The sequence below is a fragment of the Acanthisitta chloris genome, unplaced genomic scaffold (genome assembly GCF_000695815.1).
Source record: "Acanthisitta chloris isolate BGI_N310 unplaced genomic scaffold, ASM69581v1 scaffold3816, whole genome shotgun sequence".
Lineage (NCBI taxonomy): Eukaryota > Metazoa > Chordata > Aves > Passeriformes > Acanthisittidae > Acanthisitta > Acanthisitta chloris.
Genome location: NW_008676328.1, coordinates 23,676 through 41,496, shown reverse-complemented (window position 1 = coordinate 41,496; position 17,821 = coordinate 23,676). Strand labels below are relative to the sequence as shown.

Sequence of the window (17,821 nt, the reverse complement as noted above, 5' to 3'; positions counted from 1 at the left end):
ACAGGACTCAGCTAAAATAAGTTTAATGAGATACCACATTTAGTTTTGCACACAAATTCATATATGCTGACATACAAAGTTGAAAATGTAGGAGGTAAGGAAAAGAGCACAGTGCTGATATAACAATTGCTATCCAAAACCAGGCAAGCCAAAACTTGAAAAGAAGCCAAAAATTGCTAGAAGAATTCTAAACTTTAAAAAAACCCCAAAGCTTTATTTCTCTTACTGATAAGAGCAAATTACTCTCCATTGTTTAATGTGGATTTTCTGCTCTCTTCCTAACTTCAATGTAAGGTAAAGAAACATTTATGGACATTATTGTTCTTTCACCAGAACCAGCATTCTCCTTTGGAAATGATGTATACTATGTTGATGAGAGTGCTGGCTACATTGAGGTGCATGTCTGGAGGACTGGAACAGATCTGTCTAAAGCTGCCTCTGTTACAGTGAGGTCTCGTAAATCTGAGCCAGTAACTGCAGAGGGTAAGTTACTGTTTTACTCTAGTTTCATAATACATCTCAACACAAATGCTAGTACATTGGACCTTAAGATAGTTTCAACTGCATAAGATGAAATTTATAACTCCTGTTCTTAGCAGATCTTTCTTCTTAGAATAAACTAAGTAGTGATAGAATTTCAAAGCAATAGGACTAGGAGCAACTGTGACGTACAGCACTAAAAGAAATGCGTTCAAATCCTTATATAAACCACTACGCTACAAAGGCAGTTGATTGTTGCCTTGACAGCAATATACTCTGGGCACAGTTATAATCACTGGCAGTGTGCAGAGTTCTCTCATTTTTGCTGTAGGCAAGGAGAAATTCTTACCTAATATCCTGTTCAGGATGAGAATTGCTACAGCTGTGTAGTTCAATGATGTATTGACAGAACCTTTGCAGAATGAAGTGTTAGCATACTCCATCATAGTGTTTAAACTAAGACATTCATATAGAGGCAGTGTAAAATTTATCTTCGTTAGATGCTTCTCCTGTGTGTAACTTTACTGTTGTTTCAGGAATATGTAAACATCATATATATGTATCACACTTAACATATATGTATTCTTCTCATGAAAATTATGAAGTCTGGAAAAAATATATGATGGCTTCATTTCAGAAGTTGCTTTTATGATTTGATATCTTTATGTAATCCTGAATATTTTAGTTATTTTATTTTGGGGGGGAGGTATTTCCTTACAGAAAGAATCTTAATTCATTGTGCCGGGACTTCTAGGATTAAAACTGGGAATGGCTCAGCTCTTGAGCTCTCTACTCTGTTGGTCACAGCATGAAAGCTCTGACAGGGCTGGCTGCCTGTAAAGCGATGAACCTGGTTCTTGGTCTTACACAGTGCAGCAATGGATCTGCTGCTCCAAGCTGTTGTTCCTGGCATCCTGCCTTGGAGGCTTGGCTCTGGAGTAGAGTGGCAAGGACTCTAGACAAGTGCCCATCTGATGATGGCTTTTAATCTGGCCAAATTTTGTCAAATTCACAGAATTCTAAACCTTATTTCAGTTTCAATGAAAGTGTTTTCCCCACAGCTTTGTTTCAACAGCTCAGCTGCTTATTCTCCTCAAAAAGGAAGGTTAAAACTCAATCCTTCCCTGAAGTCCTAGATACCTTTAATGCTTTGGTTTCAAAATAGTGTCATGTTTTAGTCAGTGTCTTTTGTTTGCTTTCTTCTCATTGGCGTGTTGTGGATTGGTTTGCTTAGCTTAAAACCAAACAAACCAAACCCAGATCAGTCTGCCTTTAACATTAAGGTGCCAGACCTCACCTGATACAGTCTGAGCAGAATTTGATTTGTTTGTTTTCACTTCATTCTGTTTTACACAACTCCTCTGAACAGCACTTCTTCCTTACAATCAACTCACTGGCCCTTTCTCCTTCCCTTTTTGTATTAGTCTTAAAGCTTCCGTCTTTGTTACAGAATGATAAGAATTTTCTCTCCAAAAGACTTTGCTGCATTTCCGGAGTTTTTCAAAAGCTTTTTACTTACTTTCATTTCTCACCTCAAGCAAATTTATTTAGTTTTTCTGGAATAATTGTTGGTTTGCAACAGAACAGACTAAAAAAAATTTAGTTTAATATTGACTTGTTTTATTATGTAATCCAATTTAGATGGCCCAAAGATAGTTTTGCTTTACATGACTGACAGAATTTGGCAAATACTGCCAAAATAGATTTGCCTACAAGCCTAATGATAGATATTTTTATTTTTCATTACGCATAATGCTATTTTTATCTCTTTTCCATTGGTAGCTGGAGTAGATTACGTAGGCATTAGTCGTAATCTGGATTTTTCCCCTGGAGTCAATATGCAGACATTTCATGTGGTAATTCTGGATGATCTTGGACAGCCAGTGTTAGAAGGAACTGAGAAGTTTGAGCTTGTGCTAAGGATGCCCATGAATGCTGCCCTTGGAGAGCCCAGCAAGGCCACCATCTTCATTAATGACTCAGTGTCCGATTGTGAGTAATTTTTTTTTAACGTTTTTGTATTCATGCAGGAGATGGATGACTGCAATACACAAATAGCATTTGTCCTTTTGAATCACACCAAAGCTAGTGAGTCTATCTGTTTCAGCTAGAGATATGTTAAGTCATTTGCTGTCTGGTTGTTTATGTAACTAGTGCAATGTAACATAAATAAATCTGAAATACTGGAGGGAACTTATGATAACTTCTGCAGTTATACTTTACACATGCTTTTTGTGTTTTTCTGCCCAGTGCCTAAGATGCAGTTTAAAGAATCTGTATACGTAGGCAATGAAAATGATGGACAGATTTCTGCCATGATATATAGGAGTGGGGATATCAGATACACATCCACTGTGAGATGCTATACAAGACAAGGTTCAGCTCAGGTAATGATGGACTTTGAAGAACGTCCTAATACTGACAGTTCCATCATCACATTCCTTCCTGGTAAGTTCTCGATCTTGTTTTAGAAGACTTTAGTCTACCATGTTTTGTTTTGCTTTGCTTTTCTTTGCTTTCCTTTCCTTTCCTTTGCTTCATTTTGTTTTAATTGTGTCTTCTTCTAAAGTAGCGCCAAAAAGACGATTCTGGAAAACTGAGCTTATTTTTTTCATACACAATGAGAAGAGTGCACAGAAGTGCTGTTTCCTCTATTTGCTTCGCTTCTGACCTAGAGTAATAATCAATAAGAACCAAAGGGACATATCTTCATATAGTTTCAGCCTGAGTGCAAAAGCAGGTTCAGCATAACAGAGTAGAAATACAGATCTGCTGTCAGAAAGGAAACTTGAGAAGTTCTGCTTTTTGTTCAGCAGATTTCTGGTAAATACATTTGACTTGCATTGAAATGAGTAATAGATCTTTCAACAAGGATAAAGCTCTCTGATTTCTGTTTGAATTTTTTTATCCCACTGAGGATTTCCTAAGACAGCCCACCAATGTCAGGTACTTAATATCTCACATCAGAGATGAAATAGAAAATAAATCACGTTTCTAACTTGAAAGAATATTGCTTAATTCCTTCTATTTGTGCAGAAGACAGTTTCATCTTTTAGTCTTTGATGTTTACACACGTGTAATATTTTTACAAGCCCTAAACAAGTTCTGTCATCAGCATAAAATCTTTGGTATGCCTTTAGCACAGAAATGACAACATTCATATTTCTGTAAACGTTTATCATAGTTCTCTTGAAAGAATTGTTCGGTCTTTAGTTAGAGCTGGCCTCAGCTTTTAGTGCTGTAATGTACCCTACACCTTTTCCATCGGTTCTGTGCAACAAAGAAAGAGTCAAACTTGTAAGAATTAAAGTATCTGGGTCCCTTTCTCTTTTTTTGGGTGTTGCTCTGCCATGAAGACAAGGAGCAAAGAGGTCTGATAGAATTATGCCTTGTTTCCACAAGCTTCTTAGGCCTGTTTAATATGCAGCAGTTTCATTTCAGTTTTCATATTTCCCATGTAGCAATGACTAGGATTAATATTTTGATTTTTTTTTCTCCTCCTAATGGATAATTTATTTTCTATAGGAGGAAAAAAAGCAACCAGAAAATGAATAGTCAACATCCTGGTCTGGTTCTTCATCTTGAAGAGCCTTGATCGTATTTGCATGTATAATGATGAAAAAATACTGTAAATTGACCTCATCTCTCTTGTCCTGTGTTGTTCCTTTTGTCTGGGGTGTGGAGTTATTCTCATGACGATGAGCCCACAAAGTCTGGCACTGGGTGCCAGACACTCTCTCTGCACAGTACTCACAACTCTTGCTGCTCTTGTAGAAGGCCTAAGTCAAAGCCTCTTTCCCAGAGTTTCTGAACATCTAGTAAGTCTCGGCACACTGATTTGTGAGTACACAAATTGAGTGTTTTGCTGCTCTAAAGCATTTTAAAGGCAGTATTCATTGTCACTTGTAATCAGTGGGAGGTCAAAAGACTTTAAAAATGATTGCAATAATGTAAGCAAAGGTCCATACAGTTGGAGAGTGTCCAGTCAGAAGAGAGTTTAAATATAAGATTTCAGTACAAAATTACTGTTGGTATTAGTGAAATTTTTATTACTCTGCCTCCTTGTGCAAGTATTTATTTTTTAAATGTACTCTGTGGAAAAGCTCACTGCGAAAAAGAGTCTTTTCTTCTAATATAAAACAAAAGGAGTAATACATGTAAAGTGGATATACCCAATAGAAACTTGGCTTAGAGAAGTCCCAAAATGGGGGATTCCACTTTAATGAGTTTTGGTAGAAAGGTAGTGATTACTAATTCTGCTTTCACTATTGTAATTACTCATTAATGTATATGGTGTCAAGGGGGATGCCTTGGCCAACAGAAGCAGCCTCTGGTTCCTTGAGCTTGGAAATAAGTGCTGTAATAAAGCAAAGAACACCTAAGTTCTACCTGATATTACCTTCAGAATGCTTGCAGGTGAAACTGAGAAGCCTTGCACACTGGTGCTTATGGATGATAGTTTCCACGAAGAAGAGGAAGAACTACGTCTGGTTCTTGGCACTCCAAGAAGTGATTCTTCCTTTGGTGCCTCTATTGGCGAACAAAACGAGACGCTGATAAAGATTCAAGATGATGCAGACAGTAAGGGAATATTTTGTTGTTATTGGCTTTTGGAAGCCTATTTGTGTGCTCTAAAAACTTTTTTTTCTTCTATTACAGAGGCTATTATTAAGTTTGGTGAGACCAAATTTAGTGTGAGTGAACCAAGGGACATAAGGCAAGTAGCAGTTGTAAAAATCCCAGTGCTTCGTCTGGGAGACACTTCTAAGGTTTCTGTTGTCAGAGTTCATACAAAGGATGGATCTGCTACTTCTGGAGTAGACTATCACCCTATATCAGAAGGTAGGATCATTAAGACAATTATCACATACTACTGTTTACTTTCATTCATGACTGTGGCATAATGTCTGAAAAATGAAATAACTTTATGAATAGAATGCTTTGCAACCACATCCCATAATGTGTTTTGTTATTCAAATTCAGTGTGGTATGCAACAGCCAATTGCTCTTGGAATACTAGTTATCAGTAAAGATATATATGAATGAATTGTGACTCCTTTGAAAATATCTGTAGCTCAGGTAATTGTGGAAGAAATGTGTGAGTGCTAACTTAGTAATATTTCCAAAGTGTAACACCATTACTCTGAAGATACATGTATTCATAGGATATGATTGTGTGGTTGTTTCTTGAGTGATTCATTAAGCTAATGTCTTTTGCTCTATGTAGGAATTAATGTCTATTTCTCTTTATTTTTCTACATTGATAAAAGTAAAACTTTCTTTCTGTATTTCTGCAATTCAGTGCCTGCTGTTCCGTACTAGTAATGAATGAGGAGAAAAGTTGTGCAACAGAATGAGAAATTTCTTAGCTGATAAACTTCTTTCCATTAATAGCCCACCCACATAGTTTAGTGAATGACTAATGGAGTTTATAGCATTATGGGTTTTTTTTCCTTCTCAAGTTTATGATAATACATGATACCAATCTGTGTTTTAAGATTAATCATTCATTGCTGGAGTGTTTTCACAGTTTTGGATAAGCTCTTTTGGTGTCCAGTCCAGCTGAAAGATAGGACTTATCTTTGAAAATCCAGCAACAATGTTGGTTTATCTTCAAATTCCATAGAAGAGGCATTTGCCTCTAGTGATATCCAAAGAGAAAATTTGCTAGCAGTAAGAAAATTATAAACCCAGAGCTTGCTAATTCGTCACTTTAGCTCCTGCTTTTTATACTCTTACTTTCCTTCTGAAAACTGCAAGAACTTTTAGTGTCAGCTAATACTTACCCTATATGTGTTACCTATGGGCATTGCCGTGCTGACACCTTCCCTGCTGTGCACCGACAGCACATGGGAGCAAAGTTTTCAAGGGAAACATGCTACTCCAGAACAAGAGGCTCTCAGCCTCTGCCCAGAAGCCTTTGAGAAAGGTCTGTGATGTGCAGGATTTCCCCACAGGTTTCAGAATACCTGTGGGTTTAGAGAACCTGCCTATTCAGTTGTGGGGACTAAACCCACATTCTTATTTGGGTTTTCTGAAAGAAATGTGACAAACTGAAAATGTGTAAAATTCTTAGCTATCATGCAGCATGTTACCACAAAGAGTATTTTCATGGCTTAATAACACTTAGGGCTTAGAAGGATCATTAGATCGCTTAATCAGACTCACTGTGGATTGTAAGATTCTCCCAGTTTTCCCCAGTTACTTCTGTATTGAGCCCAATAACTTTGGTTAGAGGAAATATATCCGGTAGAAAGGGCGTCCAGTCTTGGTTTGAAGGCATGGGAGACGAAGAGTGTTTCTTAGCATTTTGCTTCACTGACCAGTCCCTATCACCTATCTGTGCCTTATTGCCCACTTCAGCTCTAATGCACTACTGCTTATTGTGCCTGTCACTTTAGAGTGCAGAGCTCTTTAGCACCTGGTATATATTGTTTGTGATGGTGTTTCAATATGCAGCAAGAACATCACTTGCTGCAAGTCTTTTCTTTTTCCTTCAGGTCCTTAGTTTCTCTTGGTTATTTTTGTACCATCTTCAGTTAATTTGACATCCTTTAAAAATAAAAATAGTAGAAATGCATCTATTATTTTAGTATCTCTCTTACCCATTCCAGACACAAATGTTAAATAGTTTCTATACTTTTTGTTTCTTTAGTCATTAATACAGTCAAGAATCATAGTACTCTACAACTGTGTCAGTGTGGTGGATTAACCTTGGCTGGGCAGCAAGTGCCCACCAAAGCTGCTCTATCAATCCCCTACCTCAGCTAGAGAGGGAAGAGAAAATACAGTGAAAGGCTCATGGGTTGAGATATGAACAGGAAGAGATCACTTACCAATTACCCTCATGGGCTAAACAGACTTGACTCGGGGAAATGAGTTTCATTGATTACCAGTCAAATCAGAGTAGGGTAGTGAGAATTAAGACTAGATCTTAGAACACCTCTTCCCACCCCTCTTTTCTTCCTGGGCTTAACTTCACTTTCAAATTCTTTATCTCTGAGCGACTCAAGGGGATGCGGAATGGGGAATGGGGGTTGCAGTCAGTTCATCACATGCTATTTCTGACCTTTCTTCCTCCTTACACTTCCCTACTCCAGCATGAGGTCCCACCCACAAGAAACAGTCCTCCACAAACTACATTGTGGGTTGTTCCCCTGGCCTGCAGTTCATCACAAACTGCTCCAGTGCGAGTCCCCCATGGGGTCACAAGTCCTGCTATCAAACCTGCTCCGGTATGGCCTTCTCTCTCCACAGGGCCACAGGTCCTGCCAGGATCCTGCTCCAGCACAAGCTTCCCACTTGGCCAGTGGTGGGTCTACCTTGGAGCTGTTTGGCACTGCTCTTTTGGACATAGGGGAAGCTTCTGGTATCTTCTCAGAGAAACGACCCCTGCAGCCCTGCCTCTCCAGTACCAAAACCTTGCCATGCAAACCCAATGTGATCAGCTAAGACTAAGCTTTTTATCTACCATGACCTCCAAAGTTTTTTCGAAGACAATGATTTTGAAATACAGTACTCACAGAATCACAGAATTGGTCAGGTTGGAAGGGACCACAGTGGGTCATCTGGTCCAACCTCCCTGCTTAAGCAGGGTTATTCTAGTGCACATGGCACAGGATTGCATCCAGATGATTCTTGAATATCTTCAGCGAGGGAGAATCCACAACCTCTCTGAGCAATCTGTTCCAGTGCACAGTGACTTGCACAGTAAAGAAGTTCTTCCTTGTATTCAAGTGGAACTTCCTGTGCATCAATTTCTGTCCATTGCCTCTTGTCTTATTGGTTTGGACCACCAAGAAGAACCTGGCTTTATCTTCTTGGCACCCTCCCTTCAGATACTTGTGTATGTAGATGAGGTCCCCTCTCAGTCTTCTCTTCTCGAGGCTGAACAGGCCCAGCTCCCTCAGCCTTTTCTTGTAAGAGACATGTTCCAGTCCCTTAATCATCCTTGCTGCCCTCCACTGGACCCACTCTAGGAGCTTCATGCATCTCTTGTACTGAGGAGCCCAGAACTGATCAGACACAATACTCCAAATGTGGCCTCATGAAGGCTGAGTAGAGGCGCAGGATCATCTCCCTTGACCTGCTGGCAATGCTCTTCCTAATACATCCCAGGATTCCACTGGCTTTCTTAGCCACAAGGGCACACTGTAGGCTCATGGACAGCTTGTTGTCCACCATGACCCTGAGGTCCTTCTCCACAGAACTGCTCTCCAGCAGGTCTCTGCCCAACATGTACTGGTGCTCAGGGTTATTCCTCCCCAGGTGCAGGACCCACATTTGCCCTTGTTGAATTTCCATTGGTTCTGCTCTGCCCATCTCTCCAAACTGTTGAGGTGCCTCTAAAGGGCAGCACAGCACTCAGAGGTATCAGCCACTCCTCCCTCCCTTTTTGTATTATCAGTGAACTTGCTGAAAAGGCAACTCTGTCCCCTCGTCCAAGTCATTGATGAACCAGTTAAACAATACTGGGCCCAGTATAGAATGCTGGGGAACATCACTAGTGACAGGCCTCTAACTAGACTCTGTGCCACTGATCACAGCCCTCTGGGATCTGCCAGATCTTGTGTAACTCCAGGTTTTGCCTTATTTTTTCTATGTAGCATTACATTTAAATGAATATTGCTTGAGCAAGACGTCTCAATACATTTTTTGTAGAATTCTAGTCTTTTGGTCATTCACATGTGTTACCAACAGTTATGTAATTAGTACCAGATAATTTAAAAATATCGAATTCTGTTAGACTAAATCTTAATCTTTGAAAATTTCTTGATGGTGAGAATGCCTCATTTTCAGTGATTTTCATGTGTCCACTGCTATTCATTATTATTATCTTTAGCATCAAATGGGTTAAACTAAATGTACAACCATCTGTAATTTGAAAAGTGAGTATTAGCTGCCACCTCTCATGGCTGGGCCTAGAATCACAACTTGTTATGAGCAGCAGATTTGGTTTTAAGTGTCTCGTTATTTTTTAGAAATTGAGTTTAAGGAGGGTGAAACACAGCACTTTGTGGAAATTGAAGTTCTCTTTGATGGAGTAAGGGAGATGAGAGAAGCCTTCACTGTTCATCTGAAACCTGATGAGAACATGGTTGCAGAAATACAGGTAACAAACACATGCAAAGTCCCAAACAACAAAATATGGTAAACAGACCTCTTGCTTTGTGGCTCATAGCTTCACTCTTCTTTTACGGTTTATTCATGCCATCTTGGCTTGTGTCTTAAAAGACAAAGAAGATCATCCCAGATGACACAGTGGCACCTATCTAAAACAGTTTATTGCCGAGGCAATGGTGTTCATGGGGTCTTGGAGTCAATGAAAGACTGAAGTATTCAAGATATAATTCCAGACACATTCTCCTCACACCATCAGTCCTAGAGACTGACATCCTCTTGGAAAGACTCTATACCAATACAATATAACCTCAATGCTATAAAAAGAGCAATCAGGTGAAATATAACTTCTGCTTTCAAAACCCTCTTAATATTATTCTTGGTGTGTGAGATGAAATAGTCACAAATTCTCATTATTTAGCAATTTATATCACACATACTTTTAATTTCAATAGGTATATTCCTCTGATTGTTCTTTAAACTCTTCAGCTGCTTCATCAGTGTCACACCATACATAGTCTGACTCCAGATAGCTGACCAGAAGAGACACAGCCTTTGTTTTGTTTGTGGGACAACCACCCCATTTCCCCCACGCTTTAAAGCATACAGTGCACACTAGGGCTCTACCAGAATACTGAAGTGGTTTAAGAAAGCTAGGACACAAGGCTAAAGGGCCTGGAATCTTCAGTGTTCTGAAAAGACAAAAAATCGTTTTAGCTCTTCCTTTTGCACTTTGCAATATACTTTCTAGTGCCTCAACTGTTTTGCAGTAGCTCATCCAGTTGAGGTTTTAGACCTTCTTTTGGGACAATGTTTCAAAGGCTTAGACATAGTCTGATCAAGGTCCAGCTTGAATGCCCTTATTTGTTTAAATTTTCACAGAGAACTGTTTCCATCTTTTCATTGTCAGACAGCCAAGGCCATTGTTTACATCGAAGAAACTAACAGCATGGCAGATGTCACCTTTCCCTCTGTTCCTCAAGTTGCATCCCTTTTGATATATGATGATACTTCTAGAGCCAAAGACAGAACCAGACCCATAGCGGGCTATCCTGTCATCTGTATCACAGTGAGTATCTCTGTGGAAAAGTGGAACAAAATCAGTATATACATTTTGCTCTGTGAATTTTAAGTACCCAAATATTAATTATAGATGGGATAGGATTAATCCATATTGTGGTGAGTCACATATGACTTCAAGCTAGAACTATCCTCAGAGCTAATCTAATTTGTCTGGATAATGAGTCTGTTTTCAGGAGGACAAAAACCATAGAAAGATGTTTCACTTGTTCCTCACTAAAAACAGTTTGAAATTGACACTTACTCTATGTCTATGATTGCATGACCTTACTATTTCCTGCATTAGCTTGCCTTAATTTGCAGAGTTAAAATCACTGGAGATGACAGATGAACCATTGTTTAGAATGAGTGCCACAGTTTGAAAAATTAATACCGTTTGCTGAAGGACCACATACTTCTTTCATTGTAATTTTGCAACTGAAAAGTTTGCGTGAATATTCATACGCATTGAGGAATGTTTTTGTCCATCTGTATCTTCAGTTTGTTTCTCACACATTCCTTATGCACAGGAATGTATCATATGTTGAACAGTTCTCCTAAATTTAAAACAAAAAGAAAAAAGAGATGTTGAAATACGAAGTATATTTGCAGAATTAGATCAAAGGGAGAAATTAAATTTAAAGTAGTGTGTGTAGCATAGTTTATGCCTTAATAACTATGCCATTATGCCTTAATAACTTTTGACTATAAATCATAATTTAAAAGAATATTTTGCTTTCAATAAGCATAATTAAATATTCCTTTTAATCTACCATGAGAGAGCTAAAAGCATCACTGTCAAAATAAGGTGATTTCTTAAGAGATTTACTAGGATTGTCAGTTCCATGTTGTTGAGTTTTGTGCCTTGGTAACTTAAAATTCCTTTGCCATGAAGCAAATAAATTAACATATGTGCCTTATTCTGCAGGCTTGCAATCCTAAATATGAAGACTTTGACAAGACTGGTTCTATATGTGCCAGTGAGAACATCAATAATACTCTGACACGATACCGGTGGCTTGTAAGTGCACCCACTGGCCCTGATGGTGTGACTAGCCCCATGAAAGAGGTTGACTTTGACACCTTCTTCACTTCCTCTAAGATGATTACGCTTGACTCCATTTACTTTCAAGCTGGTTCTCGTGTCCAGTGTGCAGCTCGGGCTGTGAATTCAGATGGGAATGAGGGTCTTGAGCTTATGAGCCCTATTGTAACTATAAGCACATCAGAAGGTAAGACACCATCACCTAATGCAAAAATCACAGATGTCTTTCGGATCCCAAATTCCCTTGTAACAAAACCTGATTACATGATCTGACATTTTAACATTACAGTCTCAGCTTTTCTTCTGTTGTTTATAGAGGTGGTGAAAAAACTCTTAACACAGCAAAAAATTGTATAAAGAAAATGTTCTTCATCTTTGCTGGTTTCCACATCTTTAAATAATAATCCACACAGCAAACTTGTATGTTCATGAGAACAATCTATAATGTGCATTGGAATCAGTGAAACCTTGTCTCTTGGCTTTTGAACTCAGCTGTAGTAATAATGCAGGACAATCTCAGCTCCTATTAGATACTGAAGAACCCACATGAAGGTGCTATTATGAATGCCTAGCCAGAAGAAGAGCCTCATTGGGAACGTGAGAATCAGTGTCTTCCTTGAATCAGGGCTAAAGCAAATGGTGCCCAGTAACAGGGTACGGACAAAATTTGTTCACAGTTGAGATATTCATAATATTTATCCTTCTTCTTTCTCTGATACTCTCTTGGTCTCTCTCTGATTCTCTGACACCTAACCAATACTGAACTGATGCTGCATTCTCTTGACCAGCAGAGTTACTGTAGTCTACCTCCTTTTCCCAGCCAGCTCTTTTCACAGAACTTGTGCCGAATAACATTATGAAGCAGAGGTAAAACACTGACATGCACATCAGTTCAGTCTGATAGAATATGCTATTTTGTTGTAGAAATCACAGATACTTCCGTTTATTGTATAATGTGGAGAATGAGTAATTATCAGCAATGAAAGTAAATTGCAAACCATTGTATTTTATTACCCTTTTGCAGCCATGTTGCGGTCTTTGTGATTCTGCTTCTCTAGATACATTAATTCTTACAGTTTTGTGAGATAGGTGTCATGCTTGTTCATTTGCAATATCATTTTCATTTCCTTGGCCTTTCCAAGTAAATGTTTTCGTTAAAACATTATATTTACTACTCATTTAGGGCTTTAAGCAGCTTAATGAATAGAATTTGTATTTACCCCTGTCTTTTATTCATACTTTGACTGTATGCTCAAGTCATCTTTGCACTCTCAGGAATTCTACACTCTAAAGAGGACTTTGCCTAAGAGTATTGTCTACAAGGTGCCGTGTAGTGCGTGTTAAAGGCAGACCACCTTGTGGTCTGGTTTTGTTATATGAAACAGACTGGCTGTTAGTGTTATAATGCATTATTTGGATTACACTTGACAAATTAGCAGAGCTGATTAGCTCAGGCTCAGGAATGAGTTGTCGTGCATACATTACTTCCAGTACCTGAGCTAACTTGTGATGTGGAAAGAAAGAAGTGCAGTGATCAAAGCAACCTGCCAAAATCCTGAATATTTTCCACTTTGAGGATGCCTGACCTCCAGTGACCAAATTCTCAAAAAAATAAGTCAGGTTGTGAAAAAAATATGTATGTAGTCTGTTTAGCACATCTTACTTGCATTTGAAGAAAAAAACAAAACCAATAAACAAACAAACAAAAAGCTATCATGTGCAGAAAAGAAATTTTGTTTCCTCCTGCCAGAAGTTTCCAAAGTGCTGTGATTCTTGTGTATAGAATGCAAATACTTCTGCATTGAACTATGCAACTAGAAGTTGCATATATATCAGACCGTATGGCTGCAAACCTAATTTTCTGGTCCTACAAACCAAGATTAATACCAGAACACACTGAACTAACACTGGAAAGGATTGCCAAAATAAATTTTACATTCTCCTATTTTTTGAGAAATTCAGAATTCAAATGAACAAGGCCCTAAGCAATTTGATCTAACTTTGAAGCGGACTCTACTTTGAGCACAGTATTTCTAGACATCCTTTGATACAATTATTCTAACTAAGTTTTTGTCACTAGTGGAACAGGAGGCTCATATAGTCCGGTGAGGGCTTATATAGGTACACACCTCAAGGCAGTGCCAAAAACAACTGAACACTGAGCAGGTATCTTCCATAAAGCTGTGCACATGCCTAAGAGGGTGGAAGGAAATAAAACATATGCCTCTGAAGTAGGCTACTAAGGAAGTAGGGTACTTGACACTTGACTTTGCAAGTCTGGTTGACACACACAACTGAAAAGGTACGGATGCAGCATCATCACATTCTTCTGAAAATGTGGTCCAGTTGATCGAGTAATGATTTCTGTTTGAATCCTCTTTGGCATAAATTCCTGTTCAAACCTCTAGTAAATGCTTCTCAAATTGTTTCAAGAAAATTCTAGACAATTAAGAAAATTCTCCTTGTTTCAGAAACCTGTACAGTGGTAAAAAAATGTACATCTATAATAGTGCAAGGAAAAGTATAGATTGTTTCCTCTGGACATAAAGTAAGATTACTTTCTCATTTTTCCATTAGGTCTTTGTCAGCCTCGAATATCAGGAGTAGTTGGAGCAGAACCATTCTCTGCCAAATTGCGCTATACTGGCCCAGAAGATCCTGATTATACCAACCTCATCAAACTGACAGTCACAATGCCACATATTGATGGTATGAGAAAATCAGCTGTGGAGTTAAGAGAACTCATACAACATGCTGCTATTTGAGCTATTTTATTGGTCATATGATTTTAAATAGAAATAATAATATAATCTTTTAACACATGGGACCAGAGAAAAATGTTATGAACAGAACAGGTGCAGTTTACAACAAGATGCATAAAATACTGTATTGATACATAATCTCTGGTGTGAAGATTAAGTGTTTTCAGATTAATTGCATAATTTATATAAATTGGGCTAGACCTATGCTTTGTAGAACTCCTTTGAAGTGCATAGAAATATACCATTTAAATCCTACAGGCTTCTAAAAAGATCATACCAAATTTTAACCAAATAATATGTTGAAATATTAATATGTTGAATGTTAATTTGTTTAAATATTATGTTTCAAAATATTTTACTTGGCTTTTCATAGTATACAGGCATATTTATTGTGGGTAACATTCTCATACACACAGCATATAAATTTTCTTTTTATTCTAAAGTATAGTAATTGTTCTAAGTACATAATACAGAAGCACTGCATAACATGCTTAGTGTTTAACAAAGTCTGGCTAAATTAAGCAGCTCTGACCATTTAGTGGCATTTAGTGATAGTGCTATAAATTAATGTTTTTTAGGCATGCTGCCTGTTATTTCTACAAGAGAACTCTCCAACTTTGAGCTGACACTTAGCCCTGATGGAACTAGAGTTGGCAACCATAAATGTTCCAACTTGTTGGATTACACAGAAGTGAAGACCCACCATGGTTTTTTAACTGACGCTACCAAGAATCCAGATGTGATCGGAGAGACCATACCCTATCAATACAGCCCAACAATTAGAGGCTTCAACACCTTGCGCTTCTACCGCAATCTGAACCTGGAAGCCTGTTTATGGGAGTTTGTTAGCTACTATGACATGTCTGAGCTCCTCACAGATTGTGGAGGCACCATTGGGACAGATGGACAGGTATGAAACTGCAGTTTGATTTTGTACTGTACTCTTAAAGTATTTATTTCCCTTATAATGCATCTATGCTAGTAGAAATAAATGGGTTTAGAATTTAGTTTAAAATTGTACTTTTTCTTTCTTAAGAAGAAATAGACTTTCCCTAAGATTGGCTTATTTCTTAAAGCTATCAATATCTATTAAATGCTAATAGGCTATATGTGAAATCCTTGTCTAATTAAAGTTAAGAGAATAATTTGGTTTGTATGAAATTTGCTGTGATTTTCTCCCAGTACAGTTCTGGAGTATTTTAGGACAAACCAATCTCACTTTTACTGTATAGTGAGCCAACTTAGTCTTAAAATGAAAGCCTTCTGAAAAATTGCTTTTGCCACATAGATGGTACTGGGATATTTAGTATTAGTTGTGATGTACCTTTAAAAAAACAGTTTTGAAGCATTGTGGAGAAACTACTTGCTGATAACAAGGGACTGCACTGTCCTACCAGCTGCTTGGCTCTGCTGATCTCTTCCTCAGTGAGTAACAAGACCCATCACTGCAGACAGCATGGTGGTCTCACATTACCCAGCAGAAAATGTGTTGGTCAGGAAGGAAAGAGAAACTGCCAATATGTAATGGCTAAAGAACAGACCTGTGAAAGTAGTTGTGGAGTTAAAAGAAAAAGATTGGAGAGATCTTCAGGTGTCCTTTGGAAAATTATTTCTAGAAATCCATAGTAATGTGGAAGAAAAGGGTGCAGGTTTTCTTCTGGTGCAGTGACAGTGGAATTAATCCCTGAGTCTTCCTTGTATAATTATTACATAAGCCTGTTTGATCCCACTCAGGCTCTGGTGTACAAAAGCTGTAACTATGAAGATCAGTTGTACAGAAAAATCTCTTTCGGAATAATCCTACAGGCCAGAAGAAAGACTGGAAATGCAGTACCTTGTTTCAGAGAAGTCTATCCACAGCTAACTCACTTTTCTGGCATACTTGCATTCCTTGTTGAACCATTGTGAAAAAGATGAGGCCACTTTGTGAAATGGTCATAATTTCTTTGCTTTTCTGCCATTTTGCCAGGGAGCCATCTTCTGTCAGACCTCAGTAGACCTATATGCACAAAATCTTATTTTGTTAGTCCCAAATAGCATGAGACAGATGTGACAAGTGTGTTGTTGCCCAAAGAAACACATGAGCATGTGCAACAACAAAGCTAATTTCTGCTAAAAGCACAGTCACCAATGGATATATAGATATCTAATCAGATAAACTGATTTTTTGTTTGTTTTATTTTTGTTATACTTACTTGCCTAAAGTCCATCTTACTCTGTGGGTGTTCACAGGTGATCATACAGTCAGTTTGCTGGACAGGAAATTGCACCAGGATCTGTCTAGCCTTTGCTTAACTTCCTAACATTCTGCTCCTCTTAACTAGAGATTATATACTCTTTCAAGCATAAGACCAGAGCAAAATGAAGCTTCTGCCCTTCTTAGATACAAAGGCATGGGCGGATATATCATCTCAGTGCTCAGTCATCAGTTCTGGTTCCTTGTCTGTTACAGAGACCAGTTCAAGGTCTCTGTCTTGATGCTGGAAGCTCACTATTGATGCATCTGCTTGGGCTTACCCCTCTGCTACAAGCACATCCTCCTACAAGTACATTCCAACAGAACTATGAACCTGTCAGAGAGAAAGGGCCTTCCAAGTGTGGGATGTAATCCTTACACATTCCCACAAGATAAAACTGATAGAAGTCTCTGTGCTTAGAATGATTTCATTTCTTCAACTCATCATTCCTTTGACTATCTCCTTATGCCCATGCAATATGCAACCTTATATGCTTATTTCCCGCACAACAACACCATAAGCACACACAATTTCCAAGCAGCTGTAACTCTGATCCTGTGACCTATGCAAGCCACTTCTCCCTCAGTGAAATGAAGACCTGGTATGAATCCTTTCTATTTTAAATACTTTCGTGTCCTGTAGAGAAAAGGCTGAATAGCTGATTCAGGCAAACGTGTCTAAAAAAAAATGTGTTTATGTCTATGTGCATATAAACCAAGGAGAAAATAAGCACCATTCCAACATTTTAGTAAATTAGAAGAACCTGTATGTTCAGTTTTGGAGGGCATGCATAAGTGGTAATTTGGCCAAGGAAGAAAGCTGTACTTGCTTTAGGCTCCAGAAGTATTATGTACTTTAGGTAATACCTCTCATTTGAAAGCAGAGAGCAATGAGCATGAGCTGTAAGAGCCATGAAACTGCAGATGAAGTTGTCCTTTAGTGCCTTGTAGGTTATGGCTAAAAGGTTACAGTGTGTTAAGTGAAATATCAAGCTGAATTACTTCTAGAAGTGAAACACTGCCCTGCAGCCAGTAACGCGCTTCACTGCCCTCCCTGTTTCCCCCACCTCCATTTAATTCTTCTACAGGTTTGGTCTTTATCTTCACATGACCCCTCCA

The 17,821-nt window shown here is 38.4% G+C and overlaps 1 protein-coding gene across 1 annotated transcript in view; it reads left to right on the top strand.

Annotated features, from left to right (window-relative positions):
* The window catches only part of FREM2 (FRAS1 related extracellular matrix protein 2), a gene marked incomplete at its 5' end in the record, with an annotated part of 124,622 nt that overhangs the window by 87,560 nt on the left and 19,241 nt on the right, over positions 1–17,821 (top strand). Inside the window, 10 exons of the mRNA XM_009076079.1 lie at positions 334–483; positions 2,263–2,472; positions 2,731–2,928; positions 4,897–5,061; positions 5,140–5,322; positions 9,462–9,592; positions 10,511–10,669; positions 11,588–11,891; positions 14,282–14,413; positions 15,045–15,376. Coding sequence (XP_009074327.1) covers positions 334–483; positions 2,263–2,472; positions 2,731–2,928; positions 4,897–5,061; positions 5,140–5,322; positions 9,462–9,592; positions 10,511–10,669; positions 11,588–11,891; positions 14,282–14,413; positions 15,045–15,376 — 1,964 coding nt within the window. The remainder of the gene's footprint in view (positions 1–333; positions 484–2,262; positions 2,473–2,730; positions 2,929–4,896; positions 5,062–5,139; positions 5,323–9,461; positions 9,593–10,510; positions 10,670–11,587; positions 11,892–14,281; positions 14,414–15,044; positions 15,377–17,821) is intronic.